Here is a 12,515-nt window from a genome sequence, read left to right as displayed (position 1 = left end):
GAAACAGCAGAAGAAGAAGCAGCGGCAGCAGCAGCAGAAGAAGACGAAGAAGAAGAAGAAGAAGATGGCTGCAGAGGGGATTTTCGGGCCAGCGTCTGGAAACGGTGCTGCGCCGTTCGTCACGTTCGGCGGCCGCCGCTAGCCAGCGTGTCGACCCCCCCCCCCCCGCCCCCCCTGTTCGGTTCCGCTCGGGTTCGTTCGAGTCGTCGGACGGAGGAGGAAGAAGAAGAGGGGGGACTGAAACAACATGGGGTCGCAGACGCTCCAGATCCTGAGGCAGGGGGTCTGGGCTTCGGTCACGGGCGGATGGTACTACGACCCCGACCAGAACACGTTCGTCAACGCGTTGCACCTCTACACCTGGCTCTTCCTGCTATGTTTCCCCTTCACGCTGTACATGGTGAGCTGCGTCGCCGTTGTTGTTGTTAGTCTTAACTCGATGTTTCCAACAACGACAAGTTACCAAAGCGACTGTCCGTGTGTGTGTGTGTGTGTGTGTGTCCGTCCGTGTGTGTGTGTGTGTCCGTGTCCGTGTGTGTGTCCGTGTGTGTGTGTGAGCGCGGCCAAGCAGGATACTAACGGTCCGTGTCGGTCCATCATCTGAAGCTTCAGACGATGTAACGTCACTTTAAATTAAAAAAAAAAAATACTCCTCAAAAACCACCAACAACAATATGTTGCATTTTTTTTATCAGCGGATAAAAACCTCATTCAAGGTGAACAAGTCATGTCTAAAATATCAAATAAAAAAAAAAGAATATAACGTAGAACCGTCCATCAACTGGATTGGACCAGAATGCTCTTTTGTTGTCTAAATTCACTACAAAAAAAAAAATAAAAAAAAACCCCGCCAGGCTATTAGCAGCAGGCGATTACACACAAAAGCAGTGAATTAAATTTTCTCCTCCTCCTCCCCCCTTCTCTCCTCCTCCTCCCGTTATCTACTGGTCCCCCCCCCCCCCCCCCCCCCCCCCCCCCCGTCGGCTGTGATTTGCGGCAGCACCAGTTTCTGAGAGGCCACCAGTTGGGATGTAGCTGCAAGTGTGGAGACAGAGAGTCAGACGAGTGTCTGTGGACGGTTCGTCCTCTTGTGTCAACAAGGACTCTTTGTTCGCTTTTCATTGTTTTTTGCACAGGGGAGAAAAAAAATATTTGTGTTTCCCTTTGCCCCCTAAACTCTCACATCAATATTAGTGATGTGGTCCACTGATTTCAACATTTGACACGATATGTCAGTGAAATGCACCTCTGCGAATGTGCTCGTGTCAGGAAATGGCCCGTTTGCTGGAGCACACTGGCTGTTTTGTTCTATATCGAGAAGCCGGTGTTTCATATCGGTTTGTGGGTTTCCGTTCTATTCCTGGAGTGGACATGTGTCGGTCGGATCTGTGGTTTTGCATCGAGCCACAGGTTATTGAGAGTAGGTGAGTGGCGCTGCTGTTTGTTATAACTGCACACAGATGCAAGGTGGGGTGGTGGTGGGGTCTCAAGGACAACAGGGACAAGCAGGAGCTGGAGCTCGGGACACCTAGTGTCTGCTGATAGCTTCCCTCCTAAAAAAAACCAAGAAATATTGTTCGTTAAGTGCCAATACGCATCATAACTAATCAACGCGATAATATATGAAGTAAATGTTCAGCTGCTTTCGTGTGTGAGGTTCGATTCTTGCAAGCACCAGGGCAGCAATCGATCATCGTGTTCATTATCTCTGTCCGCTATTCTTTCCGATTAATTGATTGATTGTTTAATCTATGAAATGTCAACAACAAAAAATGTATTTATTTGACCAAAGTCCCCCAAACTGCCAACAAATTCAACTTTCAACTTTCAAAGACAAGCAGCAAATCTCCTGTTTTAGGAGACTGAAACTTGTGACTTGAAATTATTAATCGTCAAAATAGTTGCATATTGTTTTTTTGTCAGTTGACTAATCAACTGATCGTTAGCTCTTCGTATGTCGGCTGTCACTCATCGTAAGAGGAGAGAATGTCCTTCAAGCAGACATTATTTATCTGTCAACCTGTTGTTGTCTCATTCTCATTTTGGAGCCTTTAAAAAATGTATATCACCTTCCCTTTTAAACCTCAAAAATCGAAGTACAAACCAGGAAAATAATATTGATATGACATTAAAATATCACAACATTTTTTGCTTCTTTGTGTGATTCCCCAGGCCCTGCCACCGACCATGGTGATCGTGGGAATCTACTGTGGCGTGATCGCCGCCATGTTCCTGCTGCTGAAGACGGTGAACTACCGCCTCCACCATGCCCTGGATGAGGGGGAGGTGGTGGAGCACCAGGCCAAGGAGAGTCAGGGCAGCAGAGGCGGCACCGAGGGGGCCAACGATGGAGGCGTCACCCGCCGCGAGGACAGCAACGGCCCGGGGTAAGCTCACGTCTCACGCAGCTCAATGGTGGATTTGATTTTTACGGGAGACAAAGATGCTTTGTGATGATGATGATGATGATGATGATGATGAAGCACACAAAGTATTCTGTGAATACTGTGTAGGAGTATTGTAGGTAGAGGCTGTCTTGCTTCCTGATCAATGATCACATGATCACGACGGTGATGTAATCTAGACTAGTCCATCAGATGTGAGGTCAAAGGTCAAGTCGTTCGGCGGTGAAAGGTGAAAAAAAGCGCGGGACAAGTCATGACGGGGAAAGTAACTGTAGACCAATTTTTTTTTAATTTTTTGCTAAGTTGTAGCAAAGTTTTGTAACAGAGAGAGAGGGGAACATTATTTTTAGGTAGTTCAAGGTATTAGATGATAAACACCATGCAAGCAAAACCTGACAGGGCACCTCTGGGAAAATTTATAGTAATCTACCATTTAAATTACATTTAATTTGTCCACAGTATGACTTGTGTTGAGGAGTGTGTTGTTTTTGACACACAAAGCTGCACTTTTATATTTAAACCCTGAGGGTTGTGCAAACAAAAGCACTGTTTACGTTCAATGTCTCTCACCCAAACACATGTTTTGTGTCCTTGAGGCCTGACTCATTTTCTTCCCCTTAGAATATCTGCTGTGTTTCTTTGCGTGTTGATTTTCTGTGGTGAGAAACCGTTGGCAGGGAGGAACATGTTTCTTGCGTTGCTCACGTGCTCCAGAGCTAAAAATCTGGAGGCCAAAACTTCCTCACGGTGCTTCGAGTGGATTTTCTTTTTTCATACTTCTGGATTTTCAGTCATTATCACTGTGTCACAAGACTCTCTGTCTTCTTCCATTCTGCATGCTATGCAGATTGCAGAACCTTAAACTGTGAGAGCTATTTCTGTATCGTTACTTCCCAGTGCGCGTGTCGACACATGAATATGAACTCTGAAAATCACACAACGGAACTTGTTATAACTTTTTCTACCACTGTTCCCTTCATAGAGCAGATGATCCTATTAGATTTCGCAGCAACTAACTGAATAAAGTGTTTGTTTATTCTTGATTCATTGGGGACAATGCACACGAATCAGCATTTACATTAAACGGTTCAGTGTAAACGCATCGGCGCGTCTCATCTGCTATTTTACGCTTGGAATAAAAATCTGTTTAGAATTATTAATATCCTGATTAGACAAAACTGCTCCTCTGGTTTCCTGCTTTCACTTGAAACCCCATAATATTCTTATTAATGCACAAAGATACAGAATTTAATATGCAACCCATTCATCTTATGGGTTGCATACCAAGACAGGTTCGTTGACGGTGAAATATGTGCTATTAATGCCTCAATTAGAGTAATTAATGGCCGCATTAATATGATGTTAATGTTTAGCATGAATGTTTTTTGCAGGACTCAATACGCCTCCTGTTTTCTAAAACAAAATGAAACAATACCACAGAACAAGAACATTAACAACCAATAATGGATTAAACAAGTTGAAAAAGTAATTCATATTGATATTATCTGCCGTTACTGTGACATATTGCAAAGTAGAAAACAGAGCAGTATCCCAACTCCTAATGCCAGTCTTTTTTATTTTTTATTTTTATAGTCTGGTCTTATTCAGAAGGAACAAATGCCAGTGAGGTTCTTGCGTTTTACTGCCCTTCCACTCAAAGAGGTGACTCATACCCACATTCCGGAGGGAGCGCTTAGCAGGACGCTGAGCGAGGGGAAAGGCAACAAGAAAAAAAAAGAGCGCTCCCAACCACAGGAGCAGTCGCAGCAGCTTTGCCCGCACATCTGGAGTTACATTCCAGGTTGTTTGAGTTTACAGTAGAGACGAGAAGCTGAGCTCGAAGCTGATTAAGGTGTTTTCTTTTTTGCGCCGACACCCATTTTCTTCTCCTCGCCGGTCCCTTTCCCCCCCTCCCAGTCTCCATTCATCCAAGCTACGTGATGTAACTCATTACTTTGGCCCATTTTGTGCGGTTTTGAGCCTTTTTGAAACATTTTCTGGCATGTGGAGATGATTTGTAGACAACCCTTGGCAAGTTGTTTGTTTCGACATACCGACTGGTTCAAACGAGCACGTCCGGGCTAAATTTAGGGCTTTGAGAAAATCCACATGGATACTCACATCTGTTTTTGTTCCTTCACTTCGGTTTCTGTCGTCATATAAAGGATGTAAACTAAAAGGCCTGTTGTGATGAAATTACATGATGTGTTTGTACTTGAATTGAAGCAGGTAATTTACATTTGACAGAGATGAGATTTAAAACCATCTAAACAGGAAGAATGGCACATTTTGCCCTGCACCATCCATTTGTGGGAGGGGGTGTACTCTCTGTCTCTGCTGATTATACAAGTGTGTGTGTGTGTGTGTTTATGTGTTTATGTGTTTATGTGTTTGTGTGTCTGTCCAGGGACCCTGGAGGGGGTATCGAGATGGCAGACTTCATCAGGCAAGAGACTCCGCCAGTGGACTGCAGTTCCAGGAACTCCTATATCGGGATGGAGTCTAACCAGCAGGTAAGCAGAGCGCTGTTTTCTCGCTGCGTGCTCGACACTAAACTGGGCTGAATGTAATGTGACCCCGATCAAGACCCGACACCTCCCCCTCCTTCTTTTTCAGGAAGAGTAGGCAAATATACTTGAATGTAATATGAGTGATCTTTTTTATTTTTTTTATTTGACTCGTTCAAAATAAAATACAGCAAACGTGCAGCAACAACTATGAGCCTAGTGGTCCGAGCAAGTACTGCATTCATGCGTACATGTGCTTACATGCGGAGGGGGGGTTTCATTACGTATGACCCTTGCATAGCTTGCTGTCAGCAGATATCGCCTTTTAATATTCAAAGTTATTTATCCCGTGAGATATCTTTAACCTCCGAATCCCCATTGGATTTTCGACAGTTTGCCCTTGATTGCTAATCAGCCGGCGTGTTCTGCTCCGCTGCCTTGTGCTCAGTAGGAAGGGAAACCAAAACTCCCCTCTGTTAGGGATGCTATTTTTCTTTACTGATCACGCGCCGTGTCGGTTTGCCTTCGCGAAGGTTCTTTTGATGTCTGGACCAACCTTTTATTCAAAAGATAAATGTCTTGACTTCATCCTTTTCCTCAAATTTCAGATCGCATCCACCCACGGAAGAGCAACAGTTGCCAAAGGTAACTATGACTATCCACTAGCTTGTCATGAATCCTAAAATCATTTTAAACAAATCACTGTTTCTCTATGCTTATGTGACTCTGGTCAGTTTTCTTTCACATCTTTCTTTAAAACCGTGTATTGCATTCTCTGTTTTTGGGATTCGCTGCATCTCTGGCCATGATCACCCGAGCTGCCCCGGAGCTGTAGTCTGACTCAGCGTTACTGTGACCTCAACAGTCCAGATAAGGCAACATTAGACGGGCACTGCTGAGTGTGGGGGGAAAAGCAACTGAAAAGATGCAGCATGGGAGTCGTTCTCCAGGAACTCTTTATTACAACAGTCTTCTGAGGAGAAGAAGACGACAATAAAATGAACTTGTAGCTTTGCTCTTCGGGTCCGTCGTTGTGAGTGTTAGAGTGAGGCGACTGCGTCGTCTGAATAATTCAGCGAGTCTTCTAATTAGCTGGTGGTTGTGATGACAGGAAGTGGTCTCAGTTGGGACATGGGCCCTGCTGGGCTTTAGCGTTTTAATCGTCTTCCCGTCAAGGGTTCCGTCTTCTCCATATACTCCAGACTGTCCATCACAAACTCCAATGAAGTGTCTGACTACTCTTGCAGTATTTGAGGATTGCAAAAATTGAAGTCACGTCTTTGGTCAAAGGTTTATCTCCCGCAGCCATCACTGCAGTCAAGGAATCTTCTCTGAGCAGCTAATCGTTCCATCATAATTGTATGTTTCAGGTTCACAACTAAGGCCGCCTCCAAAAACTGGTATTTCTTTATCCTCAGTAGAGGCCAAGTTATCTGTGGATGTCCGGAGATAAATCTCTTAATGTCTTTCTTTCTATCATTGCAGGAAAGACCTCAGATGACATCAGCTTGACTCTTGTTGAGAGCTGCAGTCATGATCATGGTAAACACGCGTAGCATTCACGTAGAAGCAAAACGTTAGTTTTTTTTGTGTTGGTGACTGTGAAATTTCTACACCTTCCTCATTGTTCCTCATTTCTTGCTCTCCACTTAGATCTGCTGTCAGATGCCAAGATGTACTGCCTCGTTCCCAACGACTCCTTCGCCTCCATGCAGCCATCGACTTCCCTGTGTCCCTCGGAGCTCTCCCGGGAGCCTGCTGATCTCTGTAACTCTGCTGCTTATCACTTCAGCCTGTCGCACTCGTCCTGTGACACAGAGGTGACCAGTCATGCATCCATGCAATCGCAGACCTTTAGGAAAGAGCTCCGTTCGCGGGGACTGCCTCGCACCTCCAGCTCGGCGGGTTCCGCTTTCCCCGACCCGTGTCTGCCTGACTTTGCTTCGTACCCTCCCCCTAGAAGAGGTGGCCTCGACCCTGTACGTGAGCTGGAGACAGCCAGACCACACAGGCCCGGGGTGTGTGACAGGGTGGAGGCCGAGCAGCTGTACCAGCAGGACCACGCCGTGCCCTCCACCTCTGGAGTCGAGTGCTACAGGCACAAAGAACAACAACAGCGCAGAGTTGCCCGCTCAGCCTCCAGGGAGGCAGGGGAAGGCAGCTCGGGACTGTACCAGGTGGACGCAGGTGGTGGCGGCGGGGGCGGGAAAGGCTCTGGTGGAGGAGGAAAGACCCAGGGAGGGGGGCACAGTGCTGATAGCCTGAGGAGCCTGAGCACTCGCAGCAGTGGCTCCACTGAGAGCTACTGCAGTGGGACGGACAGGGACACCAACAGCACTATTAGCAGCTTTCACAGTGAGCAGACCAGCTCTACGCATGTGGAGAGCCTGCTCTCACTTTCAGGGGATGAGCGTGTACGTAACAGGGGAGACGCTGTGTCTGCTCCTGCAGATGACAGGACTACGAACCTCGGCAGTCTCAGCTCCCGAGGTCTCAGTAACCTTCCCTCCAGGGAGGCCAATAAAAACCCTCACGCCAATGAGCTGACTGCTAAACAACCCGCTGACACATCGTCCTCTGCGACTCAAGAGCTGGGGGAATCTGGCAGGAGCCAGGGAGAGCCTGGTGTCAGGACCTGTGCCGATGGCTCTACGAATGTAGATGCCATGGAGCAGGAGCAGGCGAAGGGGGACGTTCAACCAAAGTCAGGCAACAACGTTCAGAGGACTTCTTCCCTGTCGACGGGGCGCAGTGGACGTCGGCGGACTGGCAAGAAAAGGGCGAGCAGCTTCGACGCCAGCCGTCACAGGGACTACGTGTCTTTGCGCGGCATGGCCAAGCCTTGTAGCGCCGTGTTCACCGGGGGTGGAGAGGAGGACTCCAGTGATCAGAGTGAATTCAGCTGTGCCTCCAGTCTCCACTCCACCCACCACCTAAGCACAGACAGCTCATCCAGCACCACTTCCCGCTCCTGCCACTCACCAGAGGGCCGCTACCGGGCCCTGAAAGCCAAGCACACTGCAGCTACCGCCGGCTCCTCTTCTTCCCCCACAGTGAAAGCTGTGGCGGGTTCCGAGGCGGGAGTTCGAGCCGGAGGGAAGCGGCGCCCCTCCCGCCGGACCCCCAGCACGGGCAGCGCCAAAACGCACGCCAGAGTGCTGAGCTTGGACAGTGGTACGGCTGCCTGCCTTAATGACCCCAGTCGCCTCGGCGCTCCGGCGGGGCCTCGGCCCCTCACCACCTCAAAGTCGGACCTGGAAGCCAAAGAAGGGGAAGTCCTAGACGCAGCGTCCCTACTGGGCCGGGCCTCCCAGCTGGAGTCGGTGACCCGCTCCAGAAACAGTCTGCCCAACCAGGCGGCTTTCGCTGAGCCTCACGATGCCACTGCTGCTTCCCTGCGGGGTACGTACCACACACACAGCGCTCCAACATACTGTACACACCCGCATTCTGCCTGGTCCACGACTAATGTTTGATGACTGAGGAAAGGTTGTGTTCAACCCCATCCGCATTTAAAGGTTCTGTTTACTCCACTTGGTTCCACAGAATACAGACACCATTACGCTGGTATTGATATATTTTTTGATATGTGTATTGAACATAAAATTCCTGGAAACCATTTATAATGCCTACTTGGATCACTGCTTTCTGGCCCTAAGGAGGAGGCATAACGATGGAGTTGATCAAATTGTGTCAGTTCTAGATGTCCGCCCCCAGACATTAGTCTTTCTTCATCATTGTGTGTGCGCGCTCGTGTGTGCGTGCGTGTTGTCTGCCTCGCTCATTCAGCGTCACCATGGTGAGTTTCCATGGAGTGACAGTCCTGACCCGAGCGCAGTGTTCCCTGCACAGATCACTATTAGCATGACGGCACAGTGTGTGCTTTGTGCTGAGGTTAGACAAACAGCAGCTCTCTGATTAGTGTCATACGCACTGAGTTTTAATGCACATCCCCTCCCCCTCACATATCTTGTATCTTTACCGAGTTCTCGTCCGGCCTCTGTGTCACGTGAACATTGTTTTTTTTTTTATGATCTTGGTGCTTATTGTTTCTCAGCTTCCTGGGATGATTCGATATTAGAGGCAGGACATGACAACAGTTGTCCAGAAAGAAAAGTCTCCATAATCAGTCATTAATTTCTTCTGCTCGGATCCCCGCCGTCTCTGCCCCGTATAATTCAGTTATTTATTTATGTTTTATTAACCCAGGTCACACGGATGGGTGCATTAGCTGACAGTCAAATCTAGCACAGTGTTACTTGGTTGAAGTTGTCAGTGGTGGGAATGTCGTTGGACATGGAAAATGTCTGTATGCTCATTGTTAAACAGCATGATGGGATTATTGTTCATTTATTGCAGAAACATTGAGCAACCTTTCTCGTAAAAGATAAAACCGGTCAGCAAATTCACCTCCTTCCTGTTTTGCACTTTTGGTTTTGTCGCTTTTAGTCTCAAGTTGCCTAACTTTAGCCACAGCCTGCAAAGTCATTTAGTATTCCGTGTCTGTGAATAGTCTTCTATTGCAGCGTGTCGCAGACGAACCTTTTTAATGGTGTTTTCACAAGAATAAACTGTATCTCACCAGCACAGACATGTTTTCCTTTGCTTACAGTCCGATTCCACCAGCTCTTCTCCAGGAGCTAACGTCATTACAGCGAGACGACGCAACGTTGGCACCAGCCACCGTGGTCACAAGTCACAATGGCGGTTACACTGTTAAATGTAAAACATTTGACATAGCAGAAGCACAATTAGATAAAGAGTCATAAACACGACAGCCGCCGTCTGTGACCCACGTAGCAGCTGCGTGTGGATTGAATTTAGCATTTTGATTTGTATTAGGAAGAACGCGTTATGTTATTTCTTCTTTCCACAGTTACATGAGTTGTTTTCAGTCTCCGGAACACGTCAATGGGTCCGGAGTTTACCGTTCCATTTTCCTTCTTCATCCTCACACACACTCACTCTGATATTTTTGACATTTTGGGGGCGCTGGCAGGAACAGTTCCGGAAAATGTCAGGGAGCAACATTTTCATTCTCTTATGCAGCCACTTTGGAAACGTTCGGGAAAATGTCCAGACTCCAGTGCACGTGTGAGAGCAGCGGTGACCTGTGTTATAACCTTGATAGAACCCACCAGGTTGTTCTTGGACAATGGTTCACTGACTTTCCCAACACCATTCTTTTGACTCAGCTTCACAATTTTTCTGGAAAATGTGCCAATTTTGTGGGGTAGGGGGTTGTCATGTTTGACGGCAACAGCAGAGGAATTAATGGGACAGCGATGGGAAATGCTCTCCTTTTGAGGGAAACTCCCCTTTTAAGTAGTCTGACTCTGGAGGCCGCAGTTTTTGAAATTGTTGTTGCTCTGTTTTTGAAATGTATCTGAACCCCCGGCATTACATATACGGGACCATTAGTTCCCCACTACCACACAAAGCTCTCAGAGAGAGGAGCCACCCGAGCTGACGGGCTCATAATGTCTCTCGCCACAACAGCCCCGGGGAGCGAGGAGACGGTCGTATTTCGGCGCGAGCGTAGCACGTTCCGTCGGCAGGCAGTGCGGCGGCGACACAACGCAGGGAGTAACCCCACCCCGCCCGCCTCTCTCATTGGATCTCCTCTCAGGTACGCCCGTGCATGGAGCAGCAAGTCGTTTCCGTCGTTGTGTTGCCTGGTGTGAGCATGTTGCCAGGCGGCGCTCTTGTTGTTTTTTGGGGGGTTTTTTTTGCGCCTCCCATTCTGTGCGTGACATCCAGCGAGACACTTTCTCTCTTGCTGGATGGGCGTGTCTCTCCGCTCCGCATGTGATGTCTCTGGTCCTGCTTCTCTCAGGCCCTCCGCTCTTTTCATCCTGTTGTCACACTTTCTAATATTTGCAATTGCACATTTTGGGCATGGTATCAAAAAAGTCCTTTCGAAGGTCTCACCAATCTGGTTGTCTGACAAACCATCTCCTCTCAGAACTTTGCATGATTCATTCAATACTTTTCAGACGTTCTGCTGTATCAATTGCTTTTCCCCTTCTTTTTTTTTAGAAAACTTTCTCAAGACAGGGACGAATATGATATTTATGATTTTAAAAATCAACGGTCTGCAGTTTTCACCCACTGGAATTTGCTCTGTTTTTTGTCTGTAGCTGCTCTTCAGTTGACTTTAAGTGGCCATCTTTTTTTTTTTTTTACACCAATTTTGCAAGTTCAACACTATAACTATAACCCAAATTTTATTATGATGATGTAAAACCATTTTTACTGTCATTTTAATGTTTCAACGCTGCACTACAGAACTTAAATGGTCTGCAGGCGTCTCTCCCTGACTTTGTATTGGCACTTACCTAGAAAAAGTCCTTTTTGGAGTCTGGGTTTAATAATGTTTGCCGTCCAAGATGACGCTGACCTGACGTGATCGTCTGCAGCGCGGCAGAATAGTTAGAATGCTCCTTCACTGCTGAGGTTGTGGACTAATTAGAGAGACCATGCCACTACTGTGGAGGTCACAGGAAGCAGCCTGTGTAAGTGTGTTGCTTCCTGTGACCTTAAGAAAAGTAAGTCTACTACTCCTCGGAGTTATATCTGGGAAACTTTGTATTATGTGGCAATACTTTGTTCCACTGGTCTTATGCTGTGGATGTCTATCCGGTTCCCCTCCGGTCTGCACAACTGCCAGTGGCCACTCGAGTGTAGCCAAAGCGCTGCAGGTTTTCCTGCATGTGTATCACAAGGTCACAAAATAAATTTTGAGCCTCGAAAAAAATGTTTAGCAAGGGGGGGAAAAAAAAAATGCAGCCTGCCAGGGGTCGGTCGACTTGCAAAATTGTTCCCTCTTCCACTGATTTCCCCTCCCTCCCTCCCCCGTCCCTTCACTCCCTGCGCGAAGCACCGGACACCTTCTGCTTTGGCTCATCGTTTTTCAATGTCTGACTACTCAAAAATGAGGAAGGGGATCTGTGTATTACTACTGATCCAGCAGTGATGGAATTTATCACCACCATTGAGGATTAGCATTGTGTAAAATTTGAGTGGATACACAATCATATACATATCTTTTTATTCTTCGGACACATTCGTACCAAAAGCACAAAGAGCTTAGTCAAGAAGTGGAAACGGTTCACTCAACATTTCATGTACAGGCCTTCTCTCTCGGCGTCACAAATCTCATCCATGTCTGGTGCCGTGACGGAGGTCCGTCTGCAGATCTGACACATAAAGAAACACAAATGATAAAGACGGTTGTGATGTGATATTTCCTCAAAATAGCACGTCTGTGTGTGTCACAGGTCACCAATATTTGCAGTTGATGTGAACACTAACTCTTGAAAAGCAAGATGGCGACAATTAGAAAACTGACAACATGATGCAAATCACGTGAAAGTGACTAGATTTCAAATTTGTGGTCAGACAAGAGACAGAAAGCAGCTTTAACGTCGGTTTAGATTTAAAGAATTAAAAGGAATAATTGCAATGAAAAGAGTCAAATGAGTGTGGGACCTCCGCTATGGCAACAAGCATGTGCATCACACCAGCTGATATCCCTCTATTGTGAAATTACCTCATTCCCCCTCCCCATGTGATGATGTTGCATATCAACAGTTCCCCCCCC

General features: G+C 47.1%; 1 protein-coding gene across 4 annotated transcripts in view; it reads left to right on the top strand.

The window, feature by feature from the left end:
• The first annotated feature begins 72 nt into the window (after nt 1–72).
• The window catches only part of pcnx1 (pecanex 1), a 31,147-nt gene continuing 18,704 nt past the window's right edge, over nt 73–12,515 (top strand). For 2 of the 4 annotated variants that reach the window (XM_035611388.2, XM_035611387.2), the window contains exons 1-7: nt 73–400; nt 2,173–2,387; nt 4,813–4,918; nt 5,521–5,557; nt 6,398–6,454; nt 6,566–8,314; nt 10,412–10,541. In XM_035611388.2, coding sequence (XP_035467281.2) covers nt 248–400; nt 2,173–2,387; nt 4,813–4,918; nt 5,521–5,557; nt 6,398–6,454; nt 6,566–8,314; nt 10,412–10,541 — 2,447 coding nt within the window. In that variant the 5' untranslated portion in view covers nt 73–247. The remainder of the gene's footprint in view (nt 401–2,172; nt 2,388–4,812; nt 4,919–5,520; nt 5,558–6,397; nt 6,455–6,565; nt 8,315–10,411; nt 10,542–12,515) is intronic. The other 2 variants (XM_035611390.2, XM_035611389.2) reach the window with 1 other exon arrangement.

This window comes from Scophthalmus maximus, chromosome 15, assembly GCF_022379125.1.
Source record: "Scophthalmus maximus strain ysfricsl-2021 chromosome 15, ASM2237912v1, whole genome shotgun sequence".
In the NCBI taxonomy this organism is placed as follows: Eukaryota; Metazoa; Chordata; class Actinopteri; order Pleuronectiformes; family Scophthalmidae; genus Scophthalmus; species Scophthalmus maximus.
This window is presented reverse-complemented; position numbering and strand designations above follow the sequence as displayed.